This window comes from Trichechus manatus, unplaced genomic scaffold (assembly GCF_000243295.1).
Source record: "Trichechus manatus latirostris isolate Lorelei unplaced genomic scaffold, TriManLat1.0 scaffold00015, whole genome shotgun sequence".
Classification (NCBI taxonomy): Eukaryota; Metazoa; Chordata; class Mammalia; order Sirenia; family Trichechidae; genus Trichechus; species Trichechus manatus.
Window position 1 is genome coordinate 5,309,521 of NW_004443951.1, and position 24,297 is coordinate 5,333,817.

The window sequence follows — 24,297 nt, forward strand, 5'->3', positions numbered from 1 at the left end:
AAAAAAAAAAAAAAAAATTACTAGTCTGAAAGATACTTAGAGGCCCCAGAACTTCCAGTGTATGATTGTTGAGCACTAATAATTCTATTCATTCATCCAACCAATGTGTATTGAATGCTTGCCATATGGAAAATAGTCCTCTAGATGCTATGGGAGATGCAAAGACATATGCAATACAATCCTTTCCCTTTGGGAGCTTACAAGTCCAGTAGGGAACAATGAGACATGTATTAATGAGTGTAGCCCAAAGCAATATGAGAGCAGTGACAAATGTAGTACAGATGAAAGGCTCCAGAGGGGGCTTTCAGTTGGTTCTGAGCAGTCTGGTTTTTCACTATGGTATGAGAAGGAGTGTTTCAATACCAAGTAGACCGAGCCATAGCCTACACAGCACCTGAGACCTATTCCTGAACCTGATCATACAGCTGTTCCACCTCCACACAATCAACAGGTATTTCTAGTCGCTTTGTCTTATGTGTTCTATCAGATTTAGCAAGGAGAACTTCCAAAAGAACAGTATTTGTAGTACTCAGGAGAAGATCCAAGAAGCACATCTGTAGGTCATGAGAACAAATTTATACATGAAATGTGAACCACAACACCTGGAAGCTTCTAAAAAATCTACCATCTAGAATAATATGGGGAAAATGCCTAAGCAGTGTTCTCTTATTCCAAAAATTGGAAATAACATTCACAGGACAGTTGGAAGGTAAGTATAAAACCTACAGGACAGAAAAAGAAGAAATGATTGCCATTCACAACCAGCTACAAAACATGCAACAAACTATGATCATGATGAATTTTGAAAAATTCATCCTGAGGCCGTCCTTCTGTCTGGGATGGTCAGAGAGGGCTGTGGGCAAGAGAAAGAGCATTGGATTTAGGGTAGGGGTCAGAAGATTCAAGTCTAAGCCCTGCCACTAATTCACTGGGAAGTTTTAGGCAAATCATTTACACTCATGTGATTTCAGTTTTTTCATCTGCAAAGTGGCCCTTATGGACAGGTTGGTCTCTTGTATTTCTAAAACTCTATGAAAAGCTAATAGGGTTTTGAGTAGTAGAGCTGATGGAGCAGGAATTCTTTCAGATGAAGAAAGCAACATTAAGAAACGAGGAAAATAATGCAAAACCTGAGGACTGAACTTTTCATATATATTTATGAGAGGGAATGGAGGGAGGAGAGGGAAAAAGAAGAGAGAGAAGGGGGGCAGGAAGGAAAGAAGTTAGTTGGTTCAGGAAGTTCTCTAACAACAGATGCCACATTCTGTGCCAGAGAGCCCTGTATTTAATGGCCTTTGATATCTGCAACAGTCTGTTTTAAAACAGAGCTGTTTACTTAGAATACTTTTATTATAAAGATGTTTGTTTTCAAAGGGCTTCCAGCCGTGGTAGCTTTTAGAAGGTCCCTTTGGTATGTGTACATAGTGTCATAACATGTCATTCCTGCCCAGTCAGTTTCATTGACCAGATGGGCCCACTCTGTGGATGAGCTGTATCTTTTTCCTCCTTAATTTTTATGCAGACAATAAATATGTTATGCCTGGAAAGACATTTATTCAGCAGATGCTTATTAAACATCTCCAAAAGGCTAGGCAGTGTGTGAAACACTTCGAAGACAGACCTATGGAATATAGATGAGGTCGCTGTCTTTGTGGAGCTTACAGTTTCATGGAGGGATCCCATATTAAATAAATAATTATATAAAAACTAATGAATTACAATTGTGATAAATGCTTTAAAGGGCAAGTACAGAATGTTATGAGCAAAATCTAGAGTAGTTTAGAGGGGAGGAGTCAGGAAAGTAAGGTCAAATTAAAATTTAAAATATCTTAAGTATTTCCCAATTTGAAATATAGAAAAGTAAGACTATTCAAGCAGTTTGTTGATAATATTCTAGGGGTGTCTCCATTTCAATAGATAGACTTATCCATGAGCCCTTGTGGCGCAGTGGTTAGAGCAATGAACTGCTAACCCAAAGGTCAGTAGTTTGAAACTACCACTGGCTCTGGGGGAGAGAGATGTGGCAGTCTGCTCCTGTAGGAATTTACAGCCTTGGAAACCCTATCGGGTTGCTATGCATCAGAATTGACTCTACGGTAGGGGGTCTAGTTTAGACTTAGCCATAGAGGCATAGGATTTGTAGAAGCTCAATCCTTTCATTTCATATGACTTAGTCAATTGCGCAAAGTGTCAGAGACCGCCAGTTGGAATTAGTAAAAATATATTTGAAGGAACATACTTCTACTTCTTTAAAATATAACTAACTGCTAAGCACAAGTCTACAAGTAGAAGTTTTTGAAACTTGCTTTTATCCATGTGTAATATTATTTGACATGTAAATTATTCTCACTGTTTACAGCCTGAGTGATCTCTCAGTTAGGTTAAACATTGTTCCTGATATCTTGTTCCCACAAGTGATTTCCCTAGCATGCCCTTTTATTGTAGCTAGTTGTCATGGACTGAATTGTGTCCCCAAAAAATATGTTTTCAGTTTGGCTAGGCCATGATTCCCAGTATTGTGTGATTGTCACCATTTTGTCATCCTATGTGATTTCCCTATGTGTTGTAAATCCTACCTCTATGATGTTAATGAGGTGGGATAGGCAGCAGATATGTTAATGAGGCAGGACACAATCTACAGGATTGGATTGTGTCTTGAGCCAATCTCTTTTGAGATATAAAAGAAAGAAGCAAGCAGAGAGACGGGGGACCTCATTCCACCAAGAAAGCAGTGCTGGAAGCAGAGCACGTCCTTTGGACCTGGGGTTCCTGAACAGCAAAGCTCCTAGTCCAGGGGAAGACTGATGAGAAGGACTTTCCTCCAGAGCCCACAGAGAGAGAAAGCCTTCCTCTAGAGCTGATGCCCTGAGTTTGGACTTCTAGCCCACTAGACTGTGAGAGAATAAATTTCTCTTTGTTAAAGCCATCCATTTGTGGTATTTCTGTTATAGCAGCACTAAATGACTAAGACACTAGTGTAATTGTCAGCTTCAGACTAGCAAAATCTAATTCTTTTCAATTTTTACTTTGAAAGATTAGGAATCAATGAATTGTTACAATTCACACCAGAGTTTTGGGAATTAATTAAATTATTGAAACTAAAAGGAGTATTAGGCTTTGGAGAGAAAACCATTCTTGAATAGATATCAGAGCCTAAAACAGTATATACTAAGCCTTGAGTAAACATATGTTTTGTTGAGAAGACAAAAAGTAAAAAGGTATTAATTTAAACTATAAGAAATTTCCATTTTCATAGGTCAAAAACAGTCAAATATTGGTAACTGTATACGGTTCAGCCTAATAACAAAAGACCAAAAAAATGAATCTACACTCCTCAAATGTAGACAGTTGTAGGTATTAAGTTCAAATACATGTATAAGTTTAATTACATAGCTATGCTCCTGAATTTAACAAATAATAAATTCTGGTAGTTGAAGCTAAAAATATTTTTTAAAAGATTTTCAACTTAAATAACTCCTGTTATCCACATTGCATGAGTGTTAATGTAGTAGGGAAATACAGTTGATTCTCATTAATCATGGTAGTTAACGTTCTATAAAGTCACTTCAAAACTGAATTAGTGAATACTGAACCATCATTCTTAGGGGAAATACAAGGTTTGGTTCCTGTGAGACTCTGGTCACAACATTTTTGTCAGCTGATCAATACATATCTTTGTTTTATGTGTATTTCCATTTAAAGACACCTTATTTAATGTAGATTGATTCATTAACATTGAATTCATGGCCAACAGCACTATAACTCATATCTGAACGAAGCTCACCTAACACACATAGTTTCTCTGTAAGGCACATCACAGCTGTCTTGCACTTACGAACACTAGACAGCACTTCGGAGTATGCTTGGGAACATTTTAAACAGCAAAATCACCACCACCAACAAAAACAACCCACAAAAATGCAAAAAACATGGTAAATTGAGTGTGAAAAAGACGCTTGTTTAGTATGAGAGCCAAGAGAAGAAGGCAAAGCATTGCCTTGTTTGGCTAAAAACATCTGCATCAGGTGACTCAAATTTTTTGCCACTCTGTGCATGCCCGCAAGTGACCTCAAAATGGCCAAGAAAGCTCCACAAGTATTGTTTTGAGGTTACAAATAAATTTTAGTGAGTAGGCAGGTTCACAAACAGAATATGCAAATAATAAGGGTCGACTGTACTTATATGATAACCAAAGCTTTAGTGGTATGGAGTGGACTAAGGCATTTTATTTTCAGCCTCCTTCCATGTTGACCAGGGGATTATTTCCTAGTCCTTAACACTCCCTCCCAGTCTTTAGTCCCAATGCTGACAATTTCTAAGATTATTTTAGAAAACTCAGGGAAAAATAGGGGAATAATTATGAAGTTGAGCAAAGTGCCAGGTGCTTTGCTAGACAGCTTATATAATATTGCATTTAATTCTCACGATAACCCTATGAGCCAAATATTACTTCCATTTTCTAGTTGAAGAAATTGAGGCCTGTAGAGATTAAATAATTTGCCCAACGTCTTAAGTGGTAGAGCTAGAATTGAAACACTCTTTTTTTCACTATATACCATGCTGTTCATCTTATTGTTGAGTTGTTTATATCCTATACAATTTAAGTTCCTTATTATAATAAATTAACACAGGAATAAGACAGTGAATTGCTATTGTTTGTCTTAAAAAAAAATGGTAATATGGTAAAACGCATTGAATCTTTTTCATTCTTTTAAGGATGAACGTGAAGCCAGAGAAAACGTGAAAAGAGAGCAAGATGAAGCCTATCGTCTTTCACTGGAGGCCGACAGAGCAAAAGTAGGTTTTATTGGGGCCTTCTGGGATAAAGCACTCAATCCCAGATAGTCTTTCGTTGTTTAAGTGCCATCCCCTTGTATCAGTTTGATCCCCAAGAATACTGGGTTTGCAATGGAGAAAGCTAGATTCAGTTATCAGAAAGAATATGACTCTTAAAGCATGGTTCATTTTGCCAAGATAGTTTGTTGAGAATCATGAAAAATGAAAACCAAAAAAATGAATCTAGTATCTATTTTATGTTTTTTAATTGGTCTATGGTAGAACTCAGAAATTTTTAGTTTTTTATTTTAATTTAAATTCTCAGGTGATTCTAATGTTGAGTAACGGTTGAGAATAACTGATTTATTTACTGTATTTTTACACAAGTAATGCACATGTTGTGCGTTTTTTGTTTGTTTTTTACATAGTGTGCTTATGAAAATACTTCGTGCGGGAGGGCGCGGTTGGCAAAAAAAACTTATACCGTGCATTATTTGCATAAAAATATGGTAATACTTAATGAGCACCTGCTTCTGTCCTGGGCATTGAAGAAGGAGGAGAAAATGAACAAGCCAGAGTTTCTGCCCCAAAGAAAGAATAGATTAAGTCAAGAACACAGATAGCTCTAATATAAGGCAGTGATTCTAAGTATCATAAGCAAAGCACTGAGTTCTGTGAGAGTTCATTGAATGGAAGTTTCAGTGGAAATTTTTTTCCAGCTTTTGTGGAGACCCATGAAGTGGGGAAGGTTTCATAGACGAGGTGGTATGTTTGAACTGGACAGAGAAAGAGGGCTAGGAGGAAAGAGGAAATAATGTACGCTAGGGGCAAGGAACTAGACAGTGTGGGGCATGATAGAGGCTCATGTGAACAGAGCTTGAGATTTGGGTGCAGGAGAGGTAGCAGAAGAGGCCAGAAACGAAGACCAGAGAAAGGTCATGAAGGATTTTGAATGTCACGTGCTACCCAGAACCATCAAAGCTGTTTGAATAGGAACCCGAAATGATCAAAGAGCAATGCTTTGTTCTTGCCTTCATTTCTGTTCTTGTTTCAGAAAGAGATACTTCCATCACCAAAATGTAGCTCTGGTCCATGCTAGAAATGAGCCCTTTGTATGTAACCAGCTTCCTTTCTATTTTATCAACAGAGGGAAGCTCATGAGAGAGAGATGGCCGAGCAGTTTCGTTTGGAGCAGATTCGTAAAGAGCAAGAAGAGGAACGTGAGGTGGGCATAATTTTTAGAAAAATTATTCAAAAGCTGGGTTGTATTTCCACTGCATTTGATATTGAAGCTGTTAGTATTTCTTGCAAATTATTTCTTTCCACTTTTCCCTGATTTATTAATATGGAAGACCTAACCTTTCCTTAAAATAATCAGTTCTAATCTGTTGTATGGAACTCTTAGAAAACCTGACCTTACTAGAGTCAAGGTTTTCTATTCTTTTCAATTCTTTTCCCCTTTTATTGCCTGATAAATGCTTTCCATCCTTCCTAGGTATTGTCTCACCCCAAGAATTTAAAACTCTATTTTCTGTCCCTGTGATGTAATTTTGTGTCAACTTGGCTAGGCTATAGTACCCAGTTATTTAATCAAATACTAATCTGGATGTTGCTGTGAAGGTATTTTGTAGATGTAGTTAACATCTACAATTAGTAAACTTTAAGTAAAGGAGACTACCTTTGATGGTGTGAATGCACCTCATACAATCAGTTGAAGGCCTTAAGAGCAAAAATTGAGGTTTCCCAGAGAAGAAATTCTGCCTTAGGACTACAATGTCAACTCTTGCTGAGTTTCCAGCCTACTGGCCTGCCCTACATATTTCAGACTGCCAGTCCCCACAATTACATGAACCAGTTCCTTAAAATAAATTACAGACATACATACATACTTATATTTCTATCCTGTTGATTCTGTTTCTCTGGAGAACCCTGACTGACACAGCTCCTAGATATAGGAAATCCATTTAGCTTGCTAATTTTTTTCCCCTGTGTTCATGTCATGTCCATACCGATATAATTTTCATTCACTCATTTTGCAAGCATTTTTTAAAATACTTAACTATGTGCCCAAATCTGTTAGGGGCTAGGGATGCAGACATGGCTCCTGCCCTCCAGGAATTCATAGTCTTATAAAAATAGAATTTCAATACCATATGTAAAAGTTATTATAGAGGTTTGCCTAAGGTGCAAAGAAACAGAGAAAAAATACAACTGACTGCCCTTTTAGAACTTTTTTCAAAGGACTTTTAGAACTTTTTTCTAGATAAAAGGTTAATAGCAAGATTAGCTTATAAAAAGAGGAAGCCATTTAGCAAGTAATAGAAAGTCCGGGAGGGCCCTTGCTTGGGCCAAGTAAAACTCCATCAGTCATCATTCTTGATCACTTATGCAACAAATGTATTTTGAAGAAGACACTGTCCTGAGCACTGCAGGGGAAACAAAGGATAACAAAATGTTTTCTGCCTATAAGAAGAGAGATTACATCTTGTAGGGAAGATACAACTTGTATACAAGTAACAGCAGATCAAAGAAGAGTGTGCTAAATGACATATGAGAAGTAAAAGCAAAATACTTAGGAAGTTCAGAAGCAAAAGAAAAATCTTTTACAGCTTTGAGAATCAGACAACACTATGGAAGAAGTGATATTTGAGCCAGGTCTTGAAAGATGGATAAAATTTCATTGTTTGGATATCAAAGTTTATTCATGTTCAAACACTTATTGAGTGCCTATCCTTTTAGGTATTTCAAGAAGTGTAGTTTAAAAACTTAGGACTCTCGCACTTTTTACTCTTTCACATGGTCTCTCTTAATAGTATATCTTCAGCCATACTGGCTGGCTAAATGTCAAAGGTACAAAATTAACTGCATGTTCTAGATCCAGTGCATGGCAGCATGTGTAATTTCTTCTGATTATTTACCTAATTTACCCTGGGGTAAAATTCTGTTTTCCAAATGTAGACAATAGCCTGTCGTCCTAGGAAGACTCCATAAACACCCTTTATCATAACTCAGTATATATGTTCCAGTTGTAAACATATGGGTGGACCCGGATGGGGGAGGAACACAAGTCACGTTTTACAACTAGTCATTAACTGCACTTATCCCTTGATATGATTCTATAAAAAATGAGTTTGGATAATGCTGCATACTCTATCTCTCCTTTTGGAAAGTCAAAGAGTCTTATAAATCCCACCATTAGCAAACAGTTTATCTTAACTTAATTTAGAGTTACCCAAATTTATTTGACCCTATTTTCATGGAGCACCAGTTAACATATTTCAGCACACTAGTGTATCATAGAACACTCTTTGAGCAAAGCTGGTAGTGTGTAACCTCTAAAGAAACTGACACCAACAGAGATTATACAGTTTGCCTCTGGTCACCAAACTGGTTGGACACATAATCTAGACCGCAGGCCAGGTCACCTGACTTTCCACAGTAACACTGCTTCCCCTTCTAACTGGAAATCCTAAACACATATAATTACACTGAGAAACAAGAGTGGTTTTATTATTTTGATTTGTCTCCTTTATTTCAAAATCTTTTCAAAAAATGAAGTATTGAAGAGTCAAATCACCTTGGTTACAGGGAAATTCCTTAGTGATTGGCCTTATTTTGCTGTGTGGTAATTGTTGGAGTGAAATAAGTAAAGTCTAGGATGACACATTGATCTGCTCCGTTGCAGTGATAAAGAGAATGATAATGAGATTTTTCTGAAGGAAAAATAGAGAAATAATGACAAAGATCTTCCCTGTTTTATTAATTTTTACATTTCTAATTTTTTCTAATTTGTTGAGCATATAGGTTAAATAAGTAAGGTGAAAGAATGTAACCCTGCCACATGCCTTTTCCAGTTTTGAACCACACAGTATCCCCTTGTTCTGTTCGTATCAACTGTCTCTTGATCACAATTAAGTGTTCTGGAATTCTTACTCTATGTAATGTTATCCGTAATTTGTTATGATCTACACAGGCAAAAGCTTTCATGTACTTAACAAAACACAGGTAAACATCTTTCTAGTATTCTCTGCTCTCAGCCAAGATCCATCTGACATTAGTAATGGTGTCCCTCATTCAACATCCTTTTCTGAATCCAGCTTGAACTTTCGGCAGTTCCCTGTTGATGTACGGCCGCAGTCATTTTTGAATTATCTTTAGCAAAATTTTGCTAGCATATGATATTATTTATATTATTTGATAATTTCTGCATTCCATTAGATCACCTTTCTTTTGTTTTTGTTTTGTTTTTTAATTTTATTGTGCTTTAAGTGAAAGTTTACAATTCAATTTAGTCTCTCATACAAAAATTTATACATACATTGTTATGTGACCCTAATCACTGTCCCTATACTGTGACAGCATATTCCTCCTTTCCACCCCTGATATACTGTGTCCATTCAGCCAGCTCCTGACCCTCTCTGCCTTCTCATCTGACCTCCGGACAGGAGCTTCCCATTTAGTCTCATGTATCTACTTGAGCTAAGAAGCACACTCTTCCCAAGTATCATTTTATGTCCCACAGTCCAGTCTAATCTTTGACTGAAGAGTTGGCTTCGGGAATGGTTTTAGTGCTGGGTGGACAGAGAGTCTGCGGCCCATACTCTCTGGGGTTCCTCCAGTCTCAGCCCATTAAGTGTGGTCTTTTCACTAGAATTTGAGTTCTGCACCCCACTTTTCTCCTGCTCTAACAGGGACTCTCTGTTGTGTTCCCCGTCAGGGCGGTCATTGGTGGTAGCTGGGCACCATCTAGTTCTTCTGGTCTCAGGCTGTTGCAATCTCTGGTTTATGTGGCCCTTTCTGTCTCTTGGGCTAATACTTCCCTTGTGACTTTGGTGTTCTTCATTCTCCTCTATTCCAGGTGGTTGGGACCAATTGATGCATTTTAGATGGCTGGTCACTAGCTTTTAAGACCCTAGACGCCACTCACCAAAGTAGAATGCAGAACATTTTCTTGATAAACTTTGTTATGCTAATTGACCTAAATGTCCCCTGAAAGCATGGTCCCCAGACCTCCGCCCTTGCTACTCTGTCCCTCAAAGTATTTGGTTGTATTCAGGATACTTCTTAGCTTTGGTTTAGTCTAGTTGTAGATCACCTTTCTTTTGAATGGGCATGAATATGGATCTCTTCCAGTCAGTGGGCGAGGTAGCTGTCTTCCAAATTTATTTACATAGACGAATAAGCACTTCCAGCGTTGCCGCCATTTGTTGAAGTGTCTCCTGGAGCCTCGTTTTTCGTCAGTGCGTTCAGTGCAGTTTGAACTTCTTCCTTCAGTGTCAGCGTCTTGATCACGTGGTACCTCCTGAAATGTTTGAAAGTCAACCAATTCTTTTTGGTACAGAGACTGTATATATTCCTTTCATCTTCTTTTGATGCTTTATGCATCAATTTTTTACCCGTAGAATCCTTCAGTATTGCAGCTCAAGGCTTGAACTTTCTCTTCCGTTCTTTCAGCTTGAGAAATGCCGATCATGTTTGATCAGCCCATCGTACTGTGGTGGCTTGCATGTTGCTATGATACCAGAAGCTGTGCCACCAGTATTTCACATACCAGCAGGGTCACCCGTGGTGGACAGATTTCAGCGGAGCTTCCAGACTAAAACAGACTAGAAAGAAAGGTCTGGCAATCTACTTCTAAAAATTAGCCAGTGGAAACCCTATGGATCACAACAGAATATTGCCTAATATAAGCTGAAAAATGAGTCCTTCAGGTTGGAAGACACTAGGGAAGAGCTGCCTTCTCAAAGTAGAGTCGACCTTAATGATGTGGATAGAGTAAAGCCTTCAAGACCTTCATTTGTTGATGTGGCGTGGCTCAAAATGAGAAGTAACAGCAGCTAATATTTACTAGTAATTGGAATATGTTGTTGTTGTTAGGTGCCGTCGAGTCAGTTCTGACTCATAGTGACCCTATGTACAACAGAACGAAACACTGCCCAATCCTGCACCATCCTCACAGTTGTTGCTATGCTTGAGCCCATTGTTGCAGCCACTGTGTCAGTCCATCTCGTTGAGGGTCTTCTTCTTTTTTGCTGACCCACTACTTGACCAAGCATGATGTCCTTCTCCAGGGATTGATCCTCCTGATAACATGTCCAAATTATGTGAGACGTAGTCTTGGCCATCCTTGCTTCTAAGGAGCATTCTGGTTGTACTTCTTCCAAAACAGATTTGTTCTTTTGTTTGTTCTTTTGGCAGTCCATGGTATATTCAATATTCTTCGCGAACACCACAGTTCAGAGGTTTCAGTTCTTCTTTGGTCTTCCTTATTCATCATCCAGCTTTCACATGCATATGAAGCGACTGAAAGTACCATGGCTTGGGTCAGGTGCACCTTAGTCCTCAAGGTGATGTCTTTGCTTTTCAACACTTTCAAAAGGTCTTTTGCAGCAGATCTGCCCACTGCAATGCGTTGTTTGATTTCTTGACTGCTGCTTCCATGGGTGTTAATTGTGGATCCAAGTAAAATGAAATCCTTGACAACGTCAGTCTTTTTTCTCCATTTATCATGATGTTGGTTATTGGCCTTGTTGTGAGGATTTTTGTTTTGAGGTGTAATCCATACCAAAGATTGTGGTCTTTGATCTTCATCAGTAAGTGCTTCAAGTCCTCTTCACTTCAGCAAGCAAGGTTGTGTCGTCTGTACATGGAACGTATGAATCATGAATGAAGAAAAATCGGAAATCGCTAAAAATGAAATGGAATGATTGAAGATTGATATTCTAGGCATTAATGAACATCAGTGGCCTGGTATGTACTATTTTGGTGCCAACAATCCTATAGTCTACTATAGGAAAAAATAAAGAGTGTTCAAAGCAGGCCCAAGCTGCCCAGATATCGCAGCTGGGAATAATGAAATAGGACTGTGGTTCTATTTTGTTGGTTTTCAGAACTGAGGCCATAATTAAGAGGGACAGCCAGGAGCATTTGTATTGCACCACCAGAGGTGAAATTCTTGACCAGTACAAGATGAACCAAAGGGAAAGCATTTGCCAAGAATGTTTTCATTAATCAAGAACGAAAGTTGGAGCTTCAGAGATGATCAGATACCATTATAGTTCCAGCCATAAACGATGCCAGCTGGCGATGCAGCAACGTTTTTCCCATGACCCACCCGGAAGCTTCCGGGAAACCAAGTCTTTGGGAATCACAAATTGAAGAGAAATGACTTTGCATTCATCATCAAAAAGAATATTTCAAGATCTATCCTGAAGTATAATGCATCAGTGATAGGTTAATATCCACATGCCTGCAAAGAAGACCAGTTCATATGACTATTATTCAAATTTATGCATCAACACAAATGCCAAAGATGAAGATACTGAAGTTTTTATGACCTGCTGCAATCTGAAATTGATTGAGCCTGCAGTCAAGATGCATTGATAATTACTGGTGATTGGAATGTGAAAGTTGGAAACAAAGAAGAAAGATCAGTAGTTGGAAACTACGACCTTGGTGATAGAAACACCAGAGATCACATGATAGAATTCTGCAAAACCAATGAATTTTTCATTGGATATACTTTTTTTCAACAACATAATTGACTATAAACATGGGCTTCACTGGATGGACTGCACAGAAATCAAAGTGACTACATCTGTGGAAGAGATAGTGGAGAAATACAGTACCATCAGCCAAGACAAAGCCAGAGTCCAGCTGCAGAACAGACTATCGATTGCTCATGTGCAAATTCAAGTTGAAGCTGAAGAAAATAAAAGCAAGTCCACAAGGGCCAAACTACAACCTCGAATACGTCTTACCTTAATTTAGAGACTGTATCTCAAGAGTAGATTTGATGCACTGAACACTAATGACTGAAAACCAGAAGAAGGATGGGAAGACATCAAGGACATCATACATGAAGGAAGTGAAAGATTATTAAAAAGACAGGAAAGAAGGAAAAGACCAAAATGGATATCAGAGGAGACTGAAACTTGCCCTCAAGCACTGAGTATCTAAAGCAAACAGAAGAAGTGGTGAAGTAGAAGGCTGAACAGATTTCAAAGGGCAGCTGGAGAAGACAAAGTATTATGATGAAATGTACAGAGACCTAGAGTTAGAAAACCAAAAGGGAAGAACATGATAGGGGAGGATAGATTAATACAAAATAACTACAGGGTGAGATACTATATATTATAAAGGTCACTAAAATAGTTGTTTTTGGTAGCTGCTGTCAAGTCAGCTCCAAATCATGGTGACCATATGTATAACAGAACAAAACATTGCCTGGTCCTGCATCATACTCACAATCTTCGGTATGTGAGGATGGCGAAGGACCGGGCCAAAGTGCTAAAGATATTTAGAGGAGGGAGATGATTTCTGACTAGGAGGGTACCAAGAAAGATGTCACAGAAGGCGGCCTTGGGGGATTGGTTTAACTTTAATGGTTAAAGATGGAGTAGAAGAGTATTTTGGATGGATGGATGCATGGATGCATGAATAGATAGATGCATGGATAAGAGAAGGGAAGGGTATGAACTGGGCAGTTGTGAACACAGGGAAAAAGGTACAGGGGTTGTTCAGGGAGCAGTAAACGAAAAAATTTAGGACACAGTCCAATAGTTAGAGCTAAGACTAAAAGGGACACATGGGAAGGAATGAGCACAAAACTATTATCCTTTTGCTATTGGCTCCTTCAGACTGAAAAGCAAAAAAGTTATTTGCTTGTTTGTTTTGTCTATCTACCCAAAATTGTTTCTTTTTGCATTTAAACCTTGGTTCCTCCTCAAGTGGAAAATTTTAAGTAATATTAAAGACCATTAAGTTGGAGAACAGAAGAGCATGGAATTAGAAGACTTGGCACTTTCCCTTCTGTTTTCTAACTTGATCTTCATAATCATCCTGCAAGATGGGAAAGGGAGATATTATCATTACCATTTTACAGATGAAGAAACTTAAGATCACAGCAGGATTAAAATACCTACTTTAAAATTCTTACCTTATATTTGTCCAGTGAAAGCAGAACTAGAGCTCCTATTCGGTCTTCTTTCTACTTCCTACCCCATACTGGAAGAATGAAGATGGTATCATGAATAGGTTGTTATTAAAATAAAGCTGTTCTTTATAATTTGTTTTTTTAATAGTTTATTTTCTAGAGCAATTTTAGGTTTATAGAAAAATTGTTCAGGAAGTACAGAGTTTTCCCATTTACTCTCTTCTGCCCTGCACATTGTTTCTCCTATTAACATCTTGTATTCCTGTGGTACATTTGTTACAGTTGAGGAACCAATATTGATATATTATTATTAACTAAAGTTCATAGTTCACAGTAGAGTTCACGCTTTGTGTTGTATAATCCTGTGGGTTTTGACAAATTCTTAATGCCACATGTGTACCATTATGGTATCATACAGAGTAGTGTCACTGCCCTAAAAATGCCCTGTGCTCCACCTCTTCATCCCTTCCCCTGGACTCCTGGCAATCACTGATATTTTCACTGTCTCTACAGTTTTACCTTTTCCAGAAAGGCATATAATTGGAATCCTATATGTAATTTGTTTTTATCTTATGTGAGTTGTTTTGTGACACGTGCAGATAACTGCTACACTGGGCCGTAATGATAATCATCCCTGTCATCATCATCACTATCTATTGAGCAATTAATACCTGCTAAACTCTGTGCTTAACACTTTACAGACATCATCTTGTTGAATCGTACAACTCAGTATGGTAGGTGCCAATATATAAATATACCTTATATATAATTAGAAACCATGTACCCACAATTTCTTAGATAGTTCCAGTTTGAAGTGTTCTGCTATTGTCCTCAAAAACCATTAAGATAGACCAGAAATTCTCACTTCATGGTATCCAAATCACAACCTACAGACTATTCCTTATATCCAGAAGCAGCACAGAAATCATAGATCTGAATTTTTGGTGTGGAAAATATGATCATTTCCCTTGATTTTCTTTATCTAGCAGTGAGGTTATATTGGTACCAAGCTATTCATACTCTCTAGATGGATGATTGGATGCCAGGAGCAAAGAACGGCTGCAGAATTGAGTCAGACCAACTGTTCCCATATAAAATTTATTCTACTCCTTTGGTAATCTCTTCCAATATTATGACTTTAAGTACTATCTGTACATATTGGACTCCCAAATTTGTATCTACAGCTCCTCCCTTTCCCTGAACTCTAGACTTGTATATCTAACTGCTAGCCCATCATTTCCACTTAGATGTCTAATAGGCATCACAAACTTAACATGTCTAAAACTGAAAAACTGATCTTACCCTCCCACCCAAACCTGTTCCTTTTGTGGTCTTTTCTGTCTTAATAAACCAAAAATCCTTCCAGTTGTTAGGGCCAAAACTTTGGAATCATCCTTGACTTATCTCTCTCACATACATATTTAATCAGCAAATCCACTTGGCTCTGCCTTCCAAATATATCCAAAACTCAGATGTTTCTCACCAACTCCACCACTACCACACTCATCCAAGTCACTGTTATCTATTACCTGGATTACTGCAGTAGCCTCCCAACTTGACTCCATGCCTCCATATTTGCCTTCCCTGTAGGGTTTTAGTAAATCCTTTTAAAACAATTGTCATAGCTTGTCACTTCAAAAACCTAGGATGACTTCATATTTCAAAGTAAAAGCCAAAAAGCCAAAAATCATTAGTTATTTTTGCTCACACAAAAATCTGTACATAAATGTCTATAGCATCTTTGTTGGTAGTTACCACGTATCTTCGAAGGGATAATCAAACTGTGATATATCTATACAATCACAAACTCTGGAGTAATTTTTGTAGAACTTGACAAACTGACTCAAAAATGTGTATGAAAAGGCAGTAGAACTAGAAAAGCCAAAACAGTTTTGATAAAGAGCAGAATTTTGGAGGACTAACACTACCAAGAGTTTAAGACTTACTATAATCAAGACAGTGTAGTACTGGAAAAAGGATAGACCCATAGATTGATGGAACAGAATAAAAAGAGTCCATAAATAGACCCACACATATATGGTCAATTGATGACTGACAATGATGCAAAGGCAGTTCATTGGAGAAAATATAATCTTTTCAACAAATAGTGCTACAACTTGTATATCCATATGTGAAGAAAAAAAAATTTTATCTATACCTCACCTCATATGCAAAAATTAACTCAAAATGGAGTTAAATGTAAAACCTCAAACTATTAAACTCCTAGAAGAAAATATTGGAGAAAATCTTCATAACCTTGGGTTAGGCAAAGACTTCTTAGCTCTGACACTGAAAGCAAAATCCATAAAAGAACAAATATCTAAATTGAACTTTATCTAACTTAAAAACTTCCGCTTTTCAAAAGACACTGTTAAGAAATTGAAAAGACAAGCTACAGACTGGGAGAAAATATATAGCTGATGTCCAGAATACATAGAGAACTCTCAAAACTCAATAGTAAGAAAATAAATAAACCAGGTTAAAAAATGGGCAAAAAATTTGAACAGACACTTCACCAAAGAAGTTATACAGAGGGCAACTAAGCACATGAAAAGATGCTCTCTATTATTAGTTATTAGTAAAAAGCAATTTAAAACCACAGTAGACACCATTACACACCTATCAGGATGGCTTTTTAAAAGAAATACTGACAATACCAAGTACTGGCAAGGATGAGGCGCAACTGGAACTCTAATACATTAATGATGGGAATCCAAAATAGTACATTCACTTTGGAAAATAGTTTGATATTTTCTTATAAAAATAAACATATACTTACCATATGACCCAGCAGTCACACTTCTAGGTATTCACACAAGTGAAATAAAAATATAAGTTCACATAAAAATCTGTACGAAAATGTTTATAGTGGATTTATTTGTAGTTGCCAAGTGTACCTCAACTGGAGAAGGGAGGATCAAACTGTAGTATACCCAAACAATGGAATACCACTCAGTTATAAAAAGGAATGAACTACTGATGCAGTCAACTACATGGATGAATCTCAAATGCGTTATGCTAACTGCACTTATATGACATTTATGATTAAATTTATATAACATTCTGGAAAAGGCAAAAGTAAGATAGAAAGTAGATCAGCAGTTACCAGGAGCCAGGGATGGAGAGATAGGGAAATTTGGGGGACATGATAGAACTGATCTATATCTTGATTGGCGATGGTGCTTATACAATTGTATTCATTTGTCAAAACTGACAGAACTATTCACTCTAAAATGTGGATATTGCAGTATGTAAATTATACCTTAATTTTTAAAAATGAGAAAATCATTTAAGTGGCCTCCTCAAGGCCATGTATGATCCAATCACACCTCTCCTTTGTTTTCTTTCTAGCTTCAACTCCTACCCTTCTCCCGTTTCTCTGTCTGCTCCGGCCGTATTGGCTGCCTTGGCATTTACTGTTACGTCTTCCTATAGTACTTCTGCCAGATACACTTGTCTATGTGGCTTCCTCTCTCCTTTAGGCCTGTGCTTACTGAGGTCTGCCTGGCCACCCTATTTAAAATTGCACCCCTCCCTCCCTTCTACCAGCACTCCCTACTTTATTTTCCTCCATAGCGCTTATTACTATGTGAGAAACTGTATATTTTCCTATGTGTGTGTTTGTTCTCTTTCTCCCCACCCTACTAGAATGGAGGCTGTATACGGGCAGAAATTTTTATCTGTTTTGTTCACTGCTGTTTTCCCATCATCTAGAATAATGCCTGGCCTGTAAAAGGTACTCAGTAGGAATTCATGGACTAAATTAATGAATGTTAGCTTTAGCCTGTTTAGCACAATGCTTCAACCAGCTGTAAACTGGTTTTGGTATGTACCCATGGAAGCTTAGAGACTGGTGTGTGTATGCATGTATTTACTGTATTTTTACACAAATAACATATGCTTTCTACATTTGTTTGGCAACTGTGTCCTCCTCGCTCCCCCATGAGGTATTTTTGTAAACACGCTATGCTAATTTTTTTACAGCAACAAGTAAAAAAACACTGGCATAGTATTGCTTATGAAGATACCTCATGGGGGGAGGATGCAGTTGGCAAACAAACATAGAAGGCGCACATCATTTGCGTAAAAATACAGTACGTACAAATGTGTGTGTGTGTGTGTGTGTGTGTAAATTAAGCCACTCTTTGATTCTTTTCAAAAGAGATTGGTATAAATGTTGTTTAAAAGAGAGTATATTTTCCTTTCTCTTTAAAAAATATAGTGTGTAGAAGCAGTTTTCTCTGGGTGTCTGTCTGATAAATCAACCATTGAAAACCCTACTCTGCAAATTCTTAAAAAGTCCAGACTTATTGGACCAGCTGAGACTAGAGGACTACCTGAGACTATTGCCCTGATACACTCTGTAAACCTTGAACCAAAACTATCCCCTGAGGTCACCTTTTAGCAAAAGAACAGATTGGCACACAAAAGATATTGCCCATGAGTATGGTGCTCCATTAAAAAAAATCTATATGAGACCAAAAGGTCAACAATTACTCTAAAGCAAAGAAGATAAAGCGGGGTGGAGGTGGGGGGCAGAGAAACTAGAGCACTGGAAACAGAACACCCAGAAAAAATTAAAAAGAATGTTGACGCATTGTGAAAAATGTAACTAATGTCACTGAATACTTTGTGTGGAAACTGTCAAATGGGAACCTAACTTACTGTGTAAACTTTCACTGAAAACACAATAAAATACTATTTAAAAAGAAAGAAGACCCTAGCCTTACACACTTGGGGTTGCCATGAGTCAGAATCTACTCGTCGGCAATTGGCATGGTTTGGGTCTTCACTGCCTAATTTCACTTCAAAAAAGTGTCCCTATTTTTCATCCCTCAAATGTGAATGATTTGAATATCTAGATTTTTTTTTAGAAAAAAAAAAGTCCAAGGTCAGTCCATATTTCCAATTTATACCAGGTTTCTTTGTTTTATTACAAACCTAAAATAATGCAAATAAAATACTATATTTGTCTAGCAAACCAAATTGAAGTTTAACAATGGTGTTTACTATGACTGCTGCTCGAGCATGGATGTCCTTTATGCCATTGTTTTACAATAATATTTGCTTATACACGACCTTTGCTTTTAGTCAGTATATTTGAAACTAAGCTACTGATGTATTTTTGTTCTTTTTGGCCAGTAAAACTGTTAGGTATTCAAATCCCAAGGTTACAGACTTACCTAACATCTCGTCATTGTAGGGTAGCGGAGGTCTGTTTTCATTTTAGGGGAAGCCCTGGAGACTGGGTACATTGAGGAGCAGACATTGTCTGCACATTGAATGGGGTAATAAGCTACTGTTGTTTATTCTTCTGTAATATAATAGGTTGAGTTCAGACCATAATGTAGCATCTGTTGTTATACTGTACAAGGAAATGTCAAAAGAGAACACAAACAGACGGGTGGATTAAAGGGAGAAGAGGAGGAAAAATCAGGACATATCACATTAAATTCTGATTTAAAGTAGGTGCAAGGGGAAGAATCATGATAATGATAACACCAACAATATCTGTCACCTGCTGAACACAGTGTTAGGTACAGCATGAAGTTCGAGGCTAGACACTTTTTATTAATGAAGTGCTTATCATGTGTCAGCACTTGCTAAGTGTTTTATAAACATTACAGCATTTTATACAAGAACCTTCTGAAGAAGATATTATTGACCCTATTTCTTATATGGGGAAACTGAAGTTCTTAAAGCATATCATTTGCCTATGGGCCAGGATTTGAACCTACATCTGTCATCCCAAAGCCTGTGTTCCTAACCGTGATATCACATTTAATTTAAAGTTTTGTAAAACTGCCATGTTAGAAGTCAGAATGGTAGTTAACTTTGAGGAGAGGTAGTTTCCAGGAAGGGGGCAGAAGGACTTGTGAGATGCTTCATTAGGGGGCAAGTTGTATACGGATGTTCACTTTCTGAAAATTTATCGAGTTGTATACTTAAGATCTGTGCACTTCTTTATATTTATGTTATACTTCAATAAAAACACTTACATAACACATACTTCAAGGGAAAAAAGATAAAGCTTAATGCAGTATAACACATTCAAACATTGTGAAAAAAAAGGTTAAAAATACATACTTATATAAAAATGTACATAGAAAAATTAATGATATAAACACTCCAAAATAATAGCAGTGACTATCTCTTGGTGGTGGGTCTAGAGATTAATTTTAATCTTTTTCTTATCATTTAGTCTATTTTTGCAATGAATATATATTGTTTTTATAATCAGGAAAAATGTTTTTTAATCTTAAAGATATTATTTTAAAGAGCCACTAATGTTAGAGAGAAATAGTGAAATGATTGCATTAATAGTTTAGAAAATGTATGTAATTAATCCAAAGAGGTAGTTAACTCCTAAAAGAAAGTCTTATGGGTTGCCCTTAAGGGACACATATGTAGAAAATTAATCTGAACATTTGGTACTGGAGAGAGTCAGAACTCAGAGAAAGCAGACTCAGGATGGTCAGTTCTTGGTTACTAGAAGTAGAGGGCTTGAGATTCAGATTTTTTTTAGCATTTATTGGGTACCTACTATGTGCTTATCACCATACTAAGCACTTTCACATGCATTATTTCAGTTAACTTGTTAGTTTCTTCATTCCCTTACCAAATGCATATTGAGAATCCTCTCTGGGCTATGTACTATACTTGGAATGAGAAGTAAGACATGGTCCCATGCCCTTATGATGCTTGCAGACTAGTGGGAAAGCCAGACATTAAACAAATAACTCTGATACAGTATGGTGAATGCTATAATAGACATACTACAACAGGAATTTAATTTTGATATGTACGTTTTCATCCATTCATTGGGTTATCAATATATGACAATGCTACTAAAATAGTTTAATATTTGGAAATATGCAGCTGAAGCACATTATATTTCTCACTCATCATTTCTGGACCTCAGTTTCCCCATATAAAAAATAAGCATGTGATACTATCTGACCAGTAAAATCCCTCCCAGGTCTCATATTCTGTGTAGATCTTCTCTTCATTGTAACAAAAGCAGCCACTGACTGAAGCCTATTATGTGTCAGATACCACACTGGGAACTTTACATATATCATGTATATAATCCCCATCTTTGTAATCCCCTGTGATGTAGGTAATATCATCCGGTGCCCCCAGAAGGAAGATGACCATCAGAGTCATAGAAGAGATTGGCTTTCTCTATACACAGCAGACATTCTTAATTTTTTTTTTAATACTTCAATATTAGAACCAACCAGATTCTCCTGAATGACACAGAAATTAACCAGTTTATTTCCTATACTAGTATTTGAGCAAACTTTGTTTTTCTGATGATTGTTTTAAATATTTTTAAACAAATAATACATATACCTAATTCAAAAGTCAAAAATTTAAAAAGGCATACTCAGAAAATGCTGTCGCCACTTCCACCCTCTTTTCCTCACTCTGTAGAGTTGACCGTTTATATTTGTTTCTTTTCGTCTGTGTAAGTTTATTGATTAGTTGTTTTTTTGTTTGGTTTTGTTTTTCTAGTTTCTAACTCATTCCTTTATGCTTTTTACTAATTATTTTCTTAGCTTTCCTTCCATTTGTTTTATTGGTTTATTTCCACTAGCTTTTTGAATCCAATTCTTAATTCACTTATTTTTATTCTTTCTTTTTTAATGATTTAAGAATTTTAAGGCTATGAATTATTTCTCAGAGCACTGCTTTAGATGTACCCCATAGATTGTGATATGAAATGTTTCAATAATCATTGTCTTCTAGTTATTCTACAGTTTTGATTTATAGTCCCCCTTTAGCCCAAGAGGCATTTAATACAGTTTCTTATGTTTTTCCCCCAGTTGGAAGAGTGACACTAATTTTGAAAATTGTTGTTGAGGTTTTAGAGAATATAAGTCCCAGTTTCTCTCACTCACATAGGTTATAATAGTTGTATATTAATTGGGAAAGAAAAAAAAAATTTATTTTCTATTGATGACAGATTTGGAACATGAAAGTATTAAAGTAGCCAGGAGCAGAATGTGACTGTGCAGCAGGGCATGCTGATACTATGCTGACTTTCCTACGGAGCCTCTCAGGGCGCTAGGGACAAAGAAGATTTTAGTGAATTTCTGCCATAGATTCCAGCCTCAGACAGCTTCCAACCTCCTTCAGATGGAATATCATGAATGTGAAGCAATTTAATACTGTAGGTTGGGAACTGGGAAACCTGGGTTCAAGCCCACCTCTAGCCTGTTAACCTCACTTGTTTGAGTTTGTATTCTTATCTGTAAAATGAAAGGTTTGTTCCTTTCTCTAGGTCCAGAAATCTATCATTCTGAGACTTGACTATATCTATAGCAAGTTAATGGCAAGGCTAGAAATGGGACCCAGTTTCCTGCCTCCAATAAACCTGATATTTCCATTTCTTTCCCATCTATTTTGATGCTAATATATTATCCAGTATTCTACAAACTCTTGTGTGTTATTTCTTCTTGGAGAATGTGTGTTTTCTCAAATATAAATATATATATTTATGTATGTGTGTATGTATATATGTGTGTTTGTATCTTTTGTAAATGCTTCTGATAGCCTTAATTCATGCAATAGAAAGGAAGCAATTGGGTATTTGATACCTATTTTCTCAATCGCAAATACCTAAGCCCTTCAGTAAAACAGTTAAATTTCTTTTTTATGTGTTACCTATCAATTTAATACTATGTGTGTCATCAAGATGGGATTTGTTTTAATTAATTATCTATTGGGCTAATAATAAGAAATGAAAAACACATGATTCTATTATCCAAGCGTTAGGCTTGGTTAATAATTGGGGCAATGACTTTTTGATGAGTTCATAGAAATAAGCAGCTTTTTTCTAGCCTGTCCCTCCTCCACCCCTTCAGTCCCACCCATTCCACAGTTTAACACCTGTTTTTGCCCTCCTTAGGCCATTCGGCTCTCCTTAGAGCAGGCCCTGCCTCCAGAGCCAAAGGAAGAAAATGCTGAGCCCGTGAGCAAACTGCGGATTCGGACCCCCAGTGGCGAGTTCCTGGAGCGGCGTTTCCTGGCCAGCAGTAAACTCCAGATTGTCTTTGATTTTGTAGCTTCCAAAGGATTTCCATGGGATGAGTTCAAGTTACTGAGCACCTTTCCTAGGAGAGACGTAAGTTACCATGCCCCTTCTCCCAAATGGGAGGTAACCCATCATTAGGGCTGGGCAAAGTAGTCCCTTGATACACAAGGAGCATCAAGACAGCACACCCAGGAGCGCTTCTTTGTTCTGCACACCACTCTCTCCTCAGCCTTTAGGGAAATTATGGCTTCTCAAGCCAGAAGGCATATGCCCAGTAGTCTGTGTAAGAAATTAGGTATTAGGTCTTCCTTCCTAGCTGTTCCCCCTATGTCAGTATTCAGACAGGTTTTCCCAGGATCTCATCTCGGTTTACCTCACTTGGGAACTGCATGCTGCTCAGTCAAGGTCAGTGCCTACTCTTCAAAGGTGATTTAGGAATGATTTTAGGTTCACTAAGAGCAAGTCATGCTAAACTAACAGTATTTTTTTATTTGATAGGCTTACTAGCCTGGGAAGTCAGGAAAGGTGACCTGTATTCACCGTATATCCGTATTTCAGCATGGTGTTTGATAGTCTCTCATAGTATTGGCAAAGTAGAGAGATATAGATCCACAGTTTGGTAGATTCATTGCTGAATTAATAGACTGTCCAGGAAGTGTTGATTAAGAAATTGCTGTATCCCTGGAAAGAACCTGTTGTTGTGTGCCATCGAGTCAGTTCCGACTCATAGCAACCTGTATGACAAAGTAGAACTGCCTCATTGGTTTTCCTAGGCTGTAATCTTTACAGGAGCAGATTGCCAGGTCTTTTCTCCTGTAGAGTGGCTTGTGGGTTCAAACCGCCTACCTTTCAGTTAGCAGCCTAGCTTTTAACCATAGTACCACCAATACTCCTTGAAGAGAACCTAGAGGCTCTGTATTTAATCCTTTACTACTCACCATATGTATCAGCAACTTAAATGAAGACGACTTTATCAGACTTATGGATTGTGAAAAATAGGATTCAAGAAAACCTAAACTGCTAAAACCAGAGACAAAAATGAACCTGGAGATATTATACAGGAAAGAATAGAAAGACAGAGAGAGATTCATACATTAGGCTTCGAAAAATCAGCTTCTCTGGTTTGGGATGGAGAGACCATGCTTAGCAGAGGTTATAGTTGAATTAAGCTGAATATACATTAATATTGTGTTGTGGCTGCCAACAACAAAGCTAGCTGCATTTTTAGTTGTATTATCACAATAAGAGAATAACTTAATCATTGTATTCAACTCTGCACTAAAATAAACTCTCTCTGAAAGAGCCTTTAGGCTCCATGCTGCAACAAGTGCGTGTCTAGAGTAGGGCTGGTAGGAAGATGAGAGAACTAGAAATCATGTCATTTGAGGAACTTATCCTCTAGAGAAGGAAAGGCCATGGGAGACATGATTGTTGTTTTTAACTGCTTGAAGGCCTGCTATGTAAAAAAGGATCTGACTTTGTGAAGCTCTAGGGACAAAACTAGGACCAATGAGTTGAAAGTTGTAGGAGGCAAATTACAGCCTAA

General features: G+C 37.4%; 1 protein-coding gene across 4 annotated transcripts in view; it reads left to right on the forward strand.

Annotated features, from left to right (window-relative positions):
- The window catches only part of FAF1 (Fas associated factor 1), a 573,118-nt gene that overhangs the window by 501,858 nt on the left and 46,963 nt on the right, over window positions 1-24,297 (forward strand). For all 4 annotated transcript variants that reach the window (XM_023727090.1, XM_023727089.1, XM_023727088.1 and 1 more), the window contains exons 16-18: window positions 4,717-4,797; window positions 5,924-6,001; window positions 22,626-22,841. In XM_023727090.1, the coding sequence (XP_023582858.1) occupies window positions 4,717-4,797; window positions 5,924-6,001; window positions 22,626-22,841 (375 nt within the window). The remainder of the gene's footprint in view (window positions 1-4,716; window positions 4,798-5,923; window positions 6,002-22,625; window positions 22,842-24,297) is intronic.